Here is a 16,925-nt window from a genome sequence, read left to right on the forward strand (position 1 = left end):
TGTTATTCTGACAAACATTTCCAAAGACTGCAGTAGGAATTATAATTACTGTAGGTGATGTTTTAATGAAAAAGCATTTAAAAACACTTCAGGTCTACCTCAGATTTTTTTTAAGGGGTGGACCGAAACATAGGAAACACATCAGAAAGTAAGAAGTACCCTCGGTTACATTTTATTATGTCACTCCAGACGTTGAACTGTTGTTGTCAAGCGTGTATATTCCCCCGGTATGATTACGTCGTGTGACGTGCAGCCGCCGTGGATGCTGATTGGATGCGCTGTCTATCTGGGGCGTGTTCAGCAAGAAACGAGGAAGTGGCGTTTCCCTACAATACTAACAAAGGTGCAATGTATGTTTGACAAAAAAAAATAAGTACAATTAAATAAAGCCAATGCGCATTTAAATTGTTCATATGTCATACGACGACAAACCCTCAGTTTCTGTGGTCGTAGTACACCAACCCTGTTGTGACAAAAAACAACAACATTAACGCTTTTGTCCACTCTTCAATGACAGGGCCTTCAAGTAGAAATAACTCTTATTAAACATGCACTTCAGAGAGACTATTTGTTATTTTAGGTAGGCTATATGTGGAGAAGCGTCAGCTACCATATATGTACACTCACTATCATACATAGCTGGTATGTATGCTGGAATGTATCATCACCTGAGATCAAACTTTTAAAAAATTAAATGTCTTTCCAGCCTTGAATCCTGTGTCATTTAGGCTACGTGGGCAGTCGACAGACTGACAACCCACTTTGATTTTATCTTTGCTCCTAAGCTTGCACAGGGCCGCACTGCGAGCTTCAGTTAAAGGACCAGCCAACAAGTTGGTAAGGTATTTGTTTTTTGTTTTTTTCTGTTTGGGCAATACATACCTCGGCGCAATTTTGTGATATTTATTATTTCTAAGTGATGTAGGCGTAGAACAGCACCATTTTAGGTTGCCAGCTCCTATTCCTGTCGGGCTATTGTGTGCATGGATGGAAAGCTGTACAGGGGGAGGAGGAGGTGAGGGCGAACCGAGCAGATAAGAGAACTGGCTTATTGGCTGGCTGCTGCCTGTAGCTCATTTTATTAGAAACAAGGGGTCTTGTCGCTTGTGTTACAGGGCGAAAAACAACGACATATCACCCCCCAGGAGCTACCGAGAGGACGGTAGCATGATAGTCGTGGAGGGGAAGCGGCAGGAAGAGGGCCCTTATCTGCATTTTACTTCGCCTACAACGAATTCATTGAGTCGGTAACCTGCGTCCGACATGGGGAAGGAGGGAAATGGTGTTTCACGGAGCCGGTTTGAGGTGAGTTGACTATCGGTATCAGCTGACAGCTACTGCCACACATTCAACGTAGCTGTTTAAAGCGTTACGATATGGGCCTACGTGATGACTGTCGCTGTATTTAATGTAAAACTGCGCTTATGGTGAGGCTGTTGATGCAGCTTCCGCAGTCAATGTTTGGGATTAGGTCAAACGCTGTTGTTTTGTTCAAGCAGAATATGGCCTGTAGTCTGGCAATTGTTTCGTTCAGGAGACATATCGGTATTTTCCAAGTGTGTTGTGCTGTTAATCAATAAATTGAGTTTTTAAAGGTCCTCAACTGTTGTCCTCGTTTCCTTTTGCGCCGTCAAAACAAAGACACGGAGGCTACATGGTGCACGCCGAGGACAGCTCCGACACACGTTAACATGTTTATCATGATGAATGTGTCGACTTCACTTTACGAAGAAGCTGTTTTTAAATGTGCCTTCATGTCTGCTTGGATGTGGATTTTGTTTTTATACGACTTGTTTGACGAGCCGGGTTGTTGTGCATACCCATGGCCGCTGCGGTTGTGGGGGCCTCGGGTTGTGACTGCTGCTACATGTACCCCGAATTAGCACAAAAATATCAACAAATAGGCCCAAGCTGACACAACGTAACACACACACCATAACCCTTACTGATAGCAGAAGGGCCACATGTACACACACACATTACAGTGTTGCTTTGCAGCATTTACCATAAACTTTGTGTCGCAGCCGCGAGCGTAGTTGAGTATTTTGGTGAAAACTTGTTCTCAAATGTTTGTGTATCCGGACGGTGACATTGGGCCGTGTAGCCAGAGCACTTGGGTGCTGTTTAATCCCTAGCTAGCGTGGGATTTGTGTGTGGTTTTATTTATTTTTAACGGTGCAACAGCTGACGACTCAGAAGATTCAGGCCGATACCTTCTGGCCCAACAGCTGCGGGAGAGCTGCTGGTCAAGTTACCCGGATTTGGGAGAATGCCGGAAATTGCGTACCATTGCCTTCAAAATAAAATTGAAGATTTGTTTTGGGGGTGGCCTCCTGTTGAGTCACTCTAGCTTTTAAGTAAAACTTGGATCATTTCCAGTCATCATTTCAAGTTGTCTAGTATGATTTATTTATTTATTTTTACGGTGAAGAGGGTGACATTGTGTATAGAGTTGCAGAGCCACAGCCTTTTTCACCGCACAATCTCTTTAGGGTTGTTTAAATCCACAGTCTGTTAGTTTATATTCCGAATTTTCATTGTGGAAGCCCAAATTGGGACATCAGTTATGACAATACTATGATAAATATTGCTTATCCTAAACCGTTACATTTGCTATTTGTCTGAAAAATCCATCCAGTCAGTGAAATTCACGCCTAGGATACAGTTTGGTTTACCTTCTGGTGTATGTACAGTATTATATTTAAATCACTATGCTGGCAGTCCACAAGAAGCTGTTATTGTAAACCAATCTCTGGTAGAGTGAAGATTCCATACAAATGGTAATGAGTAAGTGTAGCAGGTTGTGTCCCTATATAGAGAATGACTTGCACATTTTTAGCTTGTTTGTAACATTAACATTAACATTTAATTTTGTTTTAAGTTTGTCAGGAACAGATAAACCAAAATTAATATTGACTATAAATAGAGTCTCTCTATGCCCTTCAATGGTTATAATGGGAATTGTATAGGATAAAAGCACCATACAATCTATTAGCGTACTTCATTTGTTAATATATTGAAGTCCATTAAAAACTGAGCTCAGAATTGGCCAAGAAGGCTAATTGTAAGAGATCAGACACAAAAAGGTTACTGGAGGTAATTAAAAAATGCACAGCGGTCAAACCCAATCGCTACTTGTCTGCCAGTGAGAGTTTTATTTTGACAGTCTTTGCCAGAAATGTTCTCTTATACTCTGTCTGGCTTTACTGCTCTGCAGTAGATACTGATCTGTTGTGTAGCAGCCCCTAACAAAAGGCTACAGCACTCTGAGAACTAGATAGGCATTAATGACCCTTATTTCTATTTCCAAGTTAAAAGGAATATATAAATAATAATCATATTGTGGTTGTCATGACCACTATGTTGTGCATAACGTGCTGTATTGGTCTAAGAGTTGTTGAAGCAATTTAAACTGTAGGCAAGAAAACGTTCAAGTTAATTGTTGTCTTGTCTCTTGGGTAAAGAGTATCTCATATCAGTTAAAAACTGAAACAATTTAGTTATGTTATATAATGTTAAAACTGATCTAATTTTAATTAGAGGATCATGTCTTTTCAGGAAACAACATAAATTTTTTCTAAAAATAATACCTCTTTTTCTTTCTAATTATCTCTAGCTGGAGGTTACAGCTCAACCGGCTTTTTACCTCCCGCCATGCCTGCTTCACTGACTATAGCTGACCAGTGGAGAAAACATAATGCTCACATTCATGCAGCATCAGGTTCATTTTATGTTGGAGTACAAAAGGGGACAGTGTATTCTCATTGACCATGCGCATCTGGTTCTTTGGAAATGGCCCTGGATTATTTGGCCAAAAAGTAACACCATGGAAGGCGAGCTGTCGGAGTCATTTTGTCCTAAATCCAAATGCAAAATGTCTGTCCCTTCTTACTCCCCCAAAATTTTACATGTCTGCACTGGCAGGCAGCTCTTGCATAGGCGTGTGTGTGTGTGTGTGTGTGTGTGTGTGTGTGTGTGTGTGTGTGTGTGTGTGTGTGTGTGTGTGTGTGTGTGTGGAGTTTGTATGTTTATCAGACAGACATAGAGAAGCTTTGACCTGGAGCTGACTGGATTTTTAAACAGGCAGACCTGTCAGTTTGTTTTTGTGAGCTGATGAATAGGTTTGCTTAAGTGTGTAAGTCCCTCAAAATCTATTGAGCTAAAAAGCTATTGTGAATGTGGTTTTAGGATGGAAACTCATAATCAAAATAGCACAGAGTATACTCCGTGAGGACCCATTCATTATTTCTTTTGTTTAAACACAACAAATAAAAATATAACGTATTTTTAGATTTTAGATAGCACATTTGTTCCTGCAAGGAAGCACAAATAAGGATTTGCAAATTCCTTGTTGATCTTTTCACAGATGTTTGCCTCTTTTTAAATAACATTTCTATTTACACACTTTCTATTTACACACTAACCCCCCACTCCTCAGCTAACCTGTTCCTGGTTTAGATTTCTTTTTAAATCTATGAAGGAAAATAATTGGGCCAGATTTGCTTTATTTTCTTTGTTGTGAGATACTCCCAAATGTCATCATCTCAACATCTTGAATTTTACAATCTAGCAGAGTACGATTTCCTGCAAATTACAGGAACCCTGGAGTCCTCAGTAAGTAGGTGTGTCTGTATCTAAGTAGCTGGATCATAATAAATGCTTATTTATTGTTCCTATGTGTACTGACTGAGGCATTTTCTGTGGATTATAGGCAAGTATTTGCGTTCACACAGCTTGCAAGTGTTTGTGTGAAAACCCATTAGCTATTTGCAGAAGCCGGAGCAGTTCATCACAAAAGATACATTGTAACTAATTCCAGTACATGCTGATATTAATTGAACAGTGCAAACAACACAGGAAGCAAGGCGAGGATATGCTCGCAGAAAAGATAACAAGAAAGCAGAGGCCATCGCAGGCCTGTAGTCAACAGTGCAAAGTCCTACTCTGCCGATTTTGCTCAGAAGGCACAAAATCCGCTCTCCTGTGCTGCTTTATCTTCTGTCACCCTTAGTTTTCCAAGGCTTGACATTGAATCTATCTCAGCTGATGAGATTACGATCATTTATCCTTGCTGATATGCTAGGGCTGTCCTTGAGTGAGGTGAGTGGATGGAGGTGGGGGCCTCTGCTATGTTGAAACAGACTGCCGGGACTAATATTATCCTCTGCATCCTTTCAGATGTTCACAAACAGTGATGAGGCAGTCATCAATAAGAAGCTGCCTAAGGAGCTGTTGCTACGGTGAGTGACATTTCAAAACACTTCAGTCAGATTGTCTGCAGGTTTGGGGTTTTTTTTCCATTTGCGAGTGAAAATGGCATGTTTCATACTTCACACTCACCTTCCTGCCTTTGTCCCGATCAGCACACCCAATCATTCACAAAGGTACACTTGGCCTTGCTGCCAACACAGGCACACACACATTGTGCATCTCATGATCATATACTGTGTGTTCTCTTGCCCTTTAGCAAATATTTCAACTAAACTAACCACTAGGATGCCAATTTCTCCTCATTCCCCACCCCCCAATGCTAAAACTGTAATTAAAAACAGATGCTTGAGGTTATAAAGCATTTAAATTGATTTCAGGCAAAAAAAAGAAACTCCAGCCCCTGAGCAAACAGAAAATGAAGGCCATAACTCAAGCCTCAGCCTTGCCAGCCAAGTTGCCTGTGCTGCGGCTGCTGACTCTGTGCTGCTTGGCAGGCTATGCTGGGACTCACTGCACCCCGGTCCACCCCTGATACAGTTTTTGCTGCATTGAGGGTTTTTTATAGTACGTTTCCAGCGCTGGTTCTTAGAAGCAGATTGCGTGGCTTCCTCACCAAGACCTCACTTTGAGTAAACAAGTCTATCCTGCAAACCGAGTAAACACATCTATCCTGCTGACAGTCAAAGACAGTATTAGTTGATTTACTCACACCCCTGTGCTGCGAGTGGGAGCAGTTGAGGGCAAAGTTTAATGTAAAGAGGAAGCTTCTGGCAGCGGGGATCAGGGTCTCTAAACCGTCCCTGTCTGTCTTCCAGAATCTTCTCCTTTCTGGATGTGGTGACACTGTGTCGCTGTGCCCAGGTCTCACGGGTGAGTCTGTGTTCACAAGGTGTGTGTATGTGTGCGTGCATGTGTGTGTGACAGTGCGTGTTTGTCTATGTTTTTTAGTGTGTGCCTGTTATATATCTGAGCAAAATCTTGACCCTAAATGTCTGTTCTCCCTCCTTGCCCTCAGTCCTGGAATGTTCTGGCCTTGGATGGCAGCAACTGGCAAAGAATCGACCTCTTTGACTTTCAGAGGGACATTGAGGTCAGTAAATCTGATCTCCATGTATTTATCTTTCCTGTAACTTCAGTCTTTGCTGCATAATTCTTCCACATTATGCACATTTCACTCTTAATCCATCTTTACTCCAAATTGTAAATGTAGAGGCAAATACAGCAGACTCAGTGGATTGTTTTTGTTGCAGGGCCGAGTGGTGGAGAACATCTCAAAGCGATGTGGGGGGTTCCTTAGGAAGTTAAGTCTGCGGGGTTGCCTAGGTGTGGGTGACAGCGCTCTGAGGTGAGTTTGGCGAGGATTTAACCTGTTAGAAATAATTATTAAAATGATTATATAAAATTTAGTTCTAGTTCAGACCCTGTAGAAGGACCAGACCTGCAAGTTGAGTTTGATCACCATTGCATAAATGTTTTTTTTCTCTGCAGGACTTTCTCGCAGAACTGCAGGAACATCGAGTTACTTAGTCTGAACGGCTGCACCAAGATCACTGACAGGTACATCTATTTTTCAGGGATGCTAGTCTATCAAAACCCCACTTGAAAACCTTCAAAAACCCTGACTGTCTTTCTCTTCTACAGCACATGTAATAGCCTTAGTAAGTTCTGTCCAAAGTTGAAGCACCTGGACCTCTCCTCCTGTACCTCAATCACCAACCTGTCACTCAAAGCTCTCAGGTATGTAGGATGAATTTAGAACATATTTGGTATCCTTATTCAACACCGCCAAATACCATCTGTTAACCCTCATTGATTTATTATATTAAATATTTGATCCAAATCAGGAAAAAAACTGACTTTCAGTGAATAATTTCTTTTTTTAACTTGCTTTTTTTCCCACTTCTCACTCATCTATTTCTATTTTCCTCCTGTCAGTGAGGGTTGTCCCCTGCTGGAGCAGCTAAACATCTCCTGGTGTGATCAGGTCACCAAGGATGGTATCCAGGCCCTGGTGCGTTCCTGCCCTGGACTCAAAGGCCTTTTCCTCAAGGGATGCACACAGGTATGGTGAAGGGCTTAGTATGAGCTGGAGAGGCAGACCAGGGCTGAAGTTGTTTGGAGCATAATGTATAGTCAGAATAAAACATACATAGATAAACCTGAAAATAACTTGATTTTATAGAACAAACCACCACTAGTGACTTCTTAAGTGCACAGTCATACTTGCTCAACACAGCATTCATAGAGTGACAGCCTGACGACCGTCACTTTTCATTCTAACTACCAAGTTCCTCTTCAGCTGCTGCAAACCGCAAACATAAAATGCATCACTTCCTTTGCAACAGAGGATGTTAACTGAAGAAAGACAGGCCTTCTTATAGCACCATCCTGTTATATAAACAGTCAACAGTACAGTGTGAAAAGACAACCATGTATTTCTATCAAGTCATGATGCTTTGGGTTGTGAATTTAAAGAACAAAACAAATCACAGCATACACTGTCATTCGAGGCTCTTGAGTGAAAGTCTGTAGTTTGTGAGGTGTTTCCATTATGCTGTCAGTGACAATAGAGTTGTTTGATGGGAAAATCTTATTATACATTTGATAAGTGTAGTTTGATGTTTAGCTAACTAGCTTTCCTCTGACATCTCTTCCACAGCTTGAGGATGAGGCTCTGAAACATATCGGGGCTCACTGTCCAGAACTGGTCACACTCAACCTACAGACATGTTCAGTAAGTCCAGTAAGGTTTGAAGATGAACCATATTACCTGAATTACCTGATGTTAATTACCAAATTACCTGAACCTGGACTTTGGCAAAAGTACAAAAGTGTGAGAACACTGTTAGTTACTAGACTGATGGACACAAAGTACACATTGTGCTCTTCAACTCACAGCCCATTGTAAACATCCGCAGAGATAGGCAATAGCCTGTGAAGCCTGCTCACACAATGGACATTTTTTTCTCTGTCTCCAAATTTTTCCGTCTCATCTCACACCTCAGGAACTCATCATCTCATCTTGTCCCAGTTGTTCCTTATCTTTGTTACACTACTTTTGTCTGCTCTTCCTTAGCTCTCCCTGACTTTTTTCTCACCTGTTCTCTATCTGCACAAAGTTTGCTTGAACAATACCCAAAACATTTTTCACTCTCTTTTCTGTGAGCAGCAGATCACAGACGAGGGACTCATCACAATTTGCAGAGGCTGTCACCGTCTGCAGTCTCTTTGTGTGTCGGGCTGTGCCAATATCACAGACGCCATCCTGCACGCTCTGGGACAGAACTGTCCTCGCCTCAGGTACCTACACCTTTTGAAGAATGATTGATTGATTGATTGATTGACAGGCTTTTCTGAAATGTGCTATTGTCACACATTTTTTAAAAATTTCTAATTACTATGGCTAATTTTTTAGACTTATAGGTTGATAAATGAATTTAATGATTTAAGCCTACATTAAACATGGAGTTAATGATGAAGATTGGGGCAAGGAATGAATAAATGTTATCTCCAGTCTTGCTTCTGTATATCCAGTTCCAAGTCCCAAAGAGTGACAGGCTGGCTGTAAGTGATGCCATTGTATAACTCTCTCCTCCTCCTCTCAGAATATTAGAAGTGGCTCGCTGCTCTCAGCTTACAGACGTGGGCTTCACTACATTAGCAAGGGTGAGTGTGTCAACTGCCTCCTGATCACATGCAAACACACACTCTGCTTACAGTTTCACATATTTTAATGTCAGGTCATGTTTGTTTTTGTTCTCAAAACATGTTAAAAAAAACAAAACCCTTGTCCACAAACCCACATTAGATGACACACTTTCTCTCTGTTTATTTTCTCTGTCTCTGCTGCAGAATTGTCATGAACTCGAGAAGATGGATTTAGAAGAATGTGTGCAGGTAAATAAACGAGCTACATAAATACAGATTCCACTGCTGTTGTGTGGAGATTACAGTTTGGACATTTCTCTCTCTTTATTTTTGCATCAGATCACAGATGGAACGCTCATCCAGCTGTCTATCCACTGCCCTCGTTTGCAAGTCCTGGTGAGTGTGTGCCTGCCACTTAAGCATATTTTGCTCCTGTAGCATTTATAAGTACAATGCGGCAGCTTGTTCGAGCAGACAGTTGACTAATGGAGCTACTACTACTGTGTTCCTGTAGAGCCTGTCTCACTGTGAGCTGATCACTGATGATGGCATCAGACACCTCGGCAGCGGCCCCTGTGCTCACGACCGTCTGGAGGTGATCGAGCTGGACAACTGCCCCCTGATCACAGACGCCTCACTGGAGCACTTGAAGAGCTGCCATAGTCTGGATCGCATTGAGCTCTATGACTGCCAGCAGATCACCCGCGCAGGCATCAAGAGACTAAGGGTGAGTTGTGTGGGCTAACACCAGTGAGTAAGCAAGCACTGATTCATACGTACAGCATCCTTTTTAAATATTGATTGTCTTTGAACTCAATATACGCCATTTTGGTGCAAAAATGTATTCATGGATAAACATCACAAATGTATACAATTAAGTTAACCCCTACGTCTATAATGCTCTCTATCCTTGGCCCAGGTTGTGTTTGGTATTGGGAAATGGTATTAATTAAAGCAGAACAGGTCTTTACCACAAAACAGCTTCTCACTGCTCATAGATGATTAGTACAAGTCAACTCTCATAAAATCACATCTGGTGTGCAACCACTGCACGTTGGTGAATGTATCTCGCTGTGCAAAACAATATCTCCGATCCAGGCTGTCATGCTAGATATCACAGTGTTTCCTTCTGGACCTTTTGACCTCACTTTTGACTACAATCTTCCATTTTGTTTTACATGTCATTTGTTCCAGTAGATTAACACTGCACCAACAAATACAGAAGACTGCAAGCGAGTAAACATGGATATAAACAGTGCGGTTTTCAAAAAATAGTTCGTGCAAATGTTACAAGGGAGGAAATTTGTTCAACTTGTTTGTTAGACGCCCAAGGATACACAGTGTGTTTGGTTAATGAAAATAAATAAAACATTTTTTTTTACCACAACCTGTCAGAAGAGTAAGATACAGACTTACAACAAACTTTTTGAGAAGTCAACAATACCGATGTACAACCACAGACTGGTGCGTTGTAGTTTCAGCCCAACAGTCTCGTAGTAAGGAAGAAAGAGTGGACCGTGATAAGCAGTGTGACAGCTGTGGATCAGTCCGACACAGCCACATGTGTTTGTGAATGTTCATGTTCATTCACCTCTCACTGCTCCACTCACAAGAAGTGATGCATCAGAACTAAGGGATGAAATACAACTATAACTGTCTGCTCAACAGCAGTGAGTGAACAGAGAGAATTGGTCTCATCAGCATTAGATCTCATGCCTGTCTTCAATTTGAACATAAATTAGTGTGGTACATATAATCAATCACAGCCTGACTGGAATTGATTGGAAAACACATGCCGTCAATAACTCAACATCATTTATTGACACCTGATACAATTTCTGGGCGTTGAAGTAACATTTAAGTAACTTATGTGTTGCAGCTAATTACAGTCATAGATGTATTGCAGGTGTTTGTATGAACTATTAACATATTTCCATCTCTGTCTTCTCTCCGCAGACCCATCTGCCCAACATCAAAGTGCATGCATACTTCGCTCCCGTCACTCCGCCCCCCTCTGTCGGGGGCAGTCGTCAGAGGTTTTGTCGCTGCTGTGTTTTGCTATGATGTAACGACACCAGCCCCCCCCCCTTTCCTCTCCCCGTGTCCCTCGTACACGCTTCCCGCAGCCCGTCACTTGAACCCTGACCTGCTGTCCCCCTCCCGGCCCCCTGTCATGCTGTACATGCTGGTGTGTCCCATCCCCCTCCCCCACCCCCTTTTGGAGCTGCAGAGAGAGGGAGAGAGCCAAATAACGCTACAGGGTCTCGGGTAACTTTTCCAAAAAACATTCCCGAATCTCTCAACCACACAAATACAGTACATGTACAACAGGCTTTGACACAAGCTGATATGCAGACACACTCACAGATGAACTCTGAGATGAATGTCAGAACATTCCTGGTCTGTGTTCAGTGAACAAACCAGTATTACAAAGAGGGTTATGTAAAAAAAAATGAAATGTGATCACAACTGTTAAGGGATTTAAGTCTTCAATAAGTACAAAAGAATTAAAAAAGTGGAAATGCATCCGCAGTCATGTCAAATAACTGTATTTCTCTATTTGAGTGGAGCTATACTCCTTACTTATTTAGCACTTTGAGACAAAAACAGCTATAGCTTCTCAACAAAATATTGAAAAGGTTGAAAAATCCCTCTTAACCTCTCACACATACTTCCCTCCATATTGAAGGTCACTTAACAGCTACCTCTAGATGGGAACTGCACTTGAGTAAGACCTGTGTTAGCTTTGTTCTGCAGGCTGCTTATTTCAAAAAAAGGGGACAGCATTGCAGCCGATAAACTGCCGATACCCCCAACACACGTAGAAAGCAGCAGGAAGCCTATTTTTTATCTTTTTTTTTTTAAGCATACTTGCAGCTATTTGCACTTACAGTAAAGCAATGATGAGACACTTTACAAAGATGGCCATCTCAGAATTTAAGGCTGGCATTTTACTAACGACACAAATACAAATCTTCACTTACATGCACACACTGAGCTTGCTACACCTGTACCCTCACCTCTCTCTGTCTCTCTGTTACAATCAGAAGCTTCAATATACTGAAGAGGAAAAAAAAAAGACAAAGTTTAATATTTTTCTAAAAGTGGACACCAATTAAGACTCAAGTGGGGACTCGAGAAGATGCCAAATGTTGCATGTAACAACTCTAGTTTTTTAAAATCTAATTGTAAATATATGACTGTGGAGTCTGAGAGTCGAAGCCAGCTAAACAACAGAACATGAGATGAGACCGCTGTCGACTGGTCTTTCTGAGGGAACTATGGCGAAGCTCACACATGCCTGTTTAAGTACAGATGTGTATTAGAATACTTGCTGGAGCTTTGGACAGTCAAAATGTACTGGTACTTAATCTGGAGTTTGACAGAAGAACTGGTGCTGGCCTGTGAAAACTCATGTCAACACAGAAAAGTTCTTAAGACATTCATATGACAGGAAAAAAAAAAAAGTCTGACATCACTACATGAATTCATGCTGTCAGACCAGGACAATGGAAAGAAAAAGCCAACTGAAAACAATCAAAGTGCATCTATTTTTCAGTTAGTTTGGTTTCATTTAGTTACTCTCGTTTTCGCATCGGTGACGGTTCTGATGACAAGGAACTGGTGAACCACGCGCAGCAGTGAGTGGATGTGCCTGATGTCGGAGCGACAGCGGTGACTCCTCAACTACTATGAGGCCTTGCAGGGGATGGAGTGACAGCATGTTGCACCCTGCCACCTGTGACCTCCCCGGTCTGTCTGGGACCACTGCCCGAGGTAAAGTCCTAAGCAGACTGGTGCAGTCACTGCAAGAGGAAGTCAACTGAATCTTGAGTGCACAATTCTGGCCTACTGACAGATATGATGGACATTTTTGTCACAACGGAGGGCTATAATGGACTTCAGCCCTTCGCCCTATGAAGTATTGAAGCCTTTTCTTATGGATTATCTTCTCCTGCACTTGCACCTGCTTTATTCTGTGTCTCTTCTCATTTAATTTTATAATTGTGTCTTTTACTGCTTTTCTGTCTGATTTCCTCTGGATCTCTACCTTTTCTCTTCTTTAGCATTTCTGTTTTTGGTGTGGTTTGGATTGCGCCTGCTTTGTGTTTGAAGTCATGAGTTCAGTGTCTCCAAGTTGAGTTTGAGTCCTCTTCCAGTCCTCAGTTTTGGTCTGATGGTGTTTGTGTTTTTATTAAGAGTTTATTGTTACTAAATGTCCAGAGTGTAGCCTTTGTTGAGGGGAAGTGTTGGCGCCAGTGCAATTGTAATAAATGTTCAAATTTAAGTTGGATTTTTTTTTTAAATGTGAGTTGAGGAGGAGTTCATGATGACATGTATGTATGATGTAGGTTTTACTTATTGAATGTTTCCATCAAGGAGAAGTCCACAGGATGGCTGTTCAGGCATCGTGTGCCGCTTTAGCAGATTTTTCTCCCATAAGCGTACTTTCCTCTACCTAAGTTTTATGCCTTGCTTTTTCAAATGCCCCGTATCCATAATGCACCCTGCCCGAATACATCAAAGAAGACAGAAATGGGTAAACCCAGTATAGAATGTTGATCACTCTCAGATGTCCCCGTTCTGGTTTAAGATGTACGCCAGCAGGCAAACAAAACGCTGGCAATGATTCTATTCACTTTTAATTTGCCAACTCCGGCATGCAGGATAATACAAGCTGAGATGAATCCAGTGTAATCCAGTCTGATCTGTTTTATTTTGACTGGTGCTTTACAGGGGATTAGGCAACAACTAAGAGTCAAATGGCAGAGATATCTAATGTACTCTGTCACTGTGCTTCAGGGTTAAGACCGTTAACTTGAGGAAAAAGGAAATGTCTTAAGTAAGCGCAGTTGTAACACCTGCTTGCCCTCTTCACACACTGTATGTGGCACAGGCTGAGTCATCATCAACATGGGATTTTTAAGGCTTTCACGCTCCTGGTGGTTTTATATGCGCAAAAGAAACAACCTGTCATCAGTCTTTTCATGGTACAAAATACACTACAGGCTATACAAAGCAAAACGCCAGACTTGTTTTTCCTCACACATCTCTGTGTCTTTCTGTCACCTCCCACCAGTTTACACAGAAGTTGAACTACTACACTCTGGATCGGTTTGTTTTGTGCACGTTTGGTCCCAAACACTGGAGTAAGGTTGAGGATTAGAGGGCAAGAGGTGAATCTACAGTGTGTGTTCATGCTAGATTGACACCTGAGAAATTTCAAAAACAATTTTGACAATGACTGTAGTTCATATAATTACTGTAAATTTTTTCCTTTTTTTTTTTTTTTTTTTTTTTTACAATTAACCGATATAAATGAATATGTACGTATGAATAAATATATACCTATATTATTAAGACTTGTCTGATTTTCTCTCTGATGTTGAACTTTTAAGGGTAATGGTTCTTTAGCATTGTCGGAGCAGCAGATGGCAGCAATGAGCCAGTTTCAATGATTTTTCCATCACTGCTGAGCTCTCAGGTTGTATAAATCAGAAAAATAAAACTTTATCAGAACAAACTATATATATATATACCATATTAGCCATTTTCTAAACAGTTTAAGAAAATTGGGGTCACTGCAGGAAAAGCACAAGTGTAACTCATGATTGCTCTGTTGTATTCAAGTGTGATAGTGAGCTACAATGCATGATGACGGGATGCTGAAACTGATGCAGCAATTAAGTCATCCCTAACTTTAATATTAACACACTGTTTTTCTACTAAAAACAAATTGCCTACAACTAAAGGGAAACATTCGACAGCTGCCTGTCTGTGGAAATGATCGGTAGAAAAACTTATTTTTCTCTTATGTGCATGGTCAGTCCTAACATTACTACTGTTTGTGTTTTATTATAGCTGCTTGTAAATATAGCCATTTTTCCAAACCACTTCTTTGTCGTGTTTGTAAAAATTGCTGTATGTGTTGTGAATTAGATGTTACAATTTATTTTCCCCTCAGGTGCGGTCAAGAGTGACCTGGTCATGAAAGTAGCATCAATACACACTCATGGACATGCATTTACTTCTACTGGAACTGTGGGAAGAGGTTTCCGACAGTAATTTAGATTAAACTGTAGATGCTCATTTGGTGTATGTTTGAGGCTCTTGCAAGACTAAAACTGGCAATCGGTGAATGAATGATGAATTTAAAGAATCTTTCAAGTCTGTCTCAGGTGCTCATATGCATGTGAAACAGGTTTTGCTTGCTGTAATTAATCCTCATGCTCATTCTGGCCATTAAAATATCTTTTTATAGTATACTTTTAATGTAAACGATGAGGGGGGTGAAATCCACAGTACTCTGTGCAAAAAGAAGTCTGATTTAAAGAAATCTTCCAGAATTACAGTCCTCTGACAGACTTGCAAAATTGTGAATTTACAAAGCTCACTACCAACAAATTGTAAGAGCACAACCTTTATCAGTTGGTGTCTGTGAATTAAACTGTGACTCTTTCAGGGCTTGAGACATGGTAGACTTGGAGCTCATACTGCATGCAGAGTCAGGTCTTGTGCTTGCGTACATGTCTGAGGTGAAAACCACATATGAGCAATCAGTATCCATTTATCCCAGTAGGAAGAGCAACAGTTCTGGTCCTGTGACTGCACCATGACGACCACTGTCAAGGCTGGGATCTGTCTCCTGCCACATGGGACTCATTTTGTTTCTCGCATCCTCCTTATGTTTCCCATGTCTCTAAACCACTGAGAGATCACTGCGTTTTTTAGCCCTGTTTTAATGTTCATTTTTAGCAGCCCAGTTCCGGCACCTAGGGTATCACATGGAGGATGAAGGATGGGAGAAAATGTGTGTGTGTGTGTGTGTTTCCTTCCCACAGAAATACTCTCAACTGTTCTGTGTTTTCTGTGTGTGAACACAGACGGATCAGATCACAGCTCACTGCACACCGCCCCACCAAGACATTGTGTTTCTGTTTATTTTTGACAGCAAACCACAGCTACACACTAAACAACTTTTGACTTTGCTTGTGTTCGCAGAGTGTTCCTTTCAGTAGTCACTCTGCTATCTGCTGTGCCCTGGTTCTTGAGTGAAGCAATAATTATTGTGATAACAGAGGTCCTCTCCCTTTGTCTACCCTTTTTTCTCTAACACCACCCACGCCCAAAGACTTTCTGACAGCTTAGAGGAAACTTTCATGTCAGGCTTAGGTGAAATAATGCAGTGCAGATAGAAAAACCACTTTAGTCACAGTTAGACGTCTTTGCTCCCTGTATCACACTGTGAATTGTGCATTATAAGCATAGAACTCAATTTAACATACCGCTTATTACCTTAACTCTCCCTGTCTTTTGCTTTCATCTGGTTAATACAGGAATCAGTGGTTGGGACCACAACCTTATTGCTTCATTCTCTTTTATCAGGTGTAGTACATGTGTTCTAAAGGAGGGAGTCCATAGAAACTAACCCCAGGAGGCTGGTAAAACAGGCAGGAAACGAGATTACATTTGAAATCAGAGGTACCAATGCTCTGGCCTTATTGTAAGTGCTTTACACAAATTATACTGACCCTGATGTGGCTCTAATTCTGAAGGCAGCACATGTATGGCAGCCACAGCTCCTGTATTTCATGCTTCAGAGAGCAGGTTGCAAATGACTAAAAAGGAGTGAAAGATAGCAGACTACAAATGTGGCTAAAAACTATTTTGTTCAAAACTCAGAATATAATCTGATCTAAAAATAGTCCAGCTCAGTCCAAATGAGCCATTTTTCAGATAAAGAAGATGACTGTTCTGACTCACAGTCCATCAAAGGCTCAACCATCAATCATAGAAAAATATATAGTCTCCGAAAAAGAAAGAAAAGAACAGAACAATGCAGGGACCCGGCGGGATAGTAACAAGAGAACATCCTGCTTTTATTACAAACTCATTACCTCAAAGAGAAAATCAGCTTTCTATTTGCGCTATTCTATGTTTGGTCTTCAAATGAGCCCCCGCCCACGACCGTAAATCCTTATTAAAGCTAAATGAATCCTGGCAGAGTTGTAAAAATTGCCCCAATCATGCGCCTCAGACGCACGGGAAGGCGTGCCTCAGATTGC

The 16,925-nt window shown here is 41.3% G+C and overlaps 1 protein-coding gene across 4 annotated transcripts; it reads left to right on the forward strand.

The window, feature by feature from the left end:
• Positions 1-13,340, forward strand: fbxl20 (F-box and leucine-rich repeat protein 20). Of its 4 annotated transcripts, none has more exons than XM_027285602.1 (16): positions 1-837; positions 1,116-1,305; positions 5,179-5,240; positions 6,027-6,081; positions 6,227-6,301; positions 6,462-6,556; positions 6,700-6,768; positions 6,853-6,948; positions 7,147-7,273; positions 7,871-7,954; positions 8,381-8,511; positions 8,817-8,877; positions 9,064-9,108; positions 9,199-9,255; positions 9,374-9,586; positions 10,816-13,340. In XM_027285602.1, the coding sequence occupies exons 2-16, from the start codon at positions 1,264-1,266 to the stop codon at positions 10,921-10,923; spliced, it is 1,320 nt and encodes a 439-aa protein (XP_027141403.1). In that variant the 5' UTR covers positions 1-837; positions 1,116-1,263; the 3' UTR covers positions 10,924-13,340. The 4 variants fall into 4 exon arrangements, with proteins under 4 accessions (XP_027141403.1, XP_027141404.1, XP_027141402.1 ...); XM_027285603.1 differs by lacking the exon at positions 1-837 and adding an exon at positions 867-1,015; XM_027285601.1 differs by lacking the exon at positions 1-837 and having other exon boundaries at positions 1,022-1,305.
• Positions 13,341-16,925: the final 3,585 nt, after the last annotated feature.

Source organism: Larimichthys crocea, chromosome XII, assembly GCF_000972845.2.
Source record: "Larimichthys crocea isolate SSNF chromosome XII, L_crocea_2.0, whole genome shotgun sequence".
Lineage (NCBI taxonomy): Eukaryota > Metazoa > Chordata > Actinopteri > Sciaenidae > Larimichthys > Larimichthys crocea.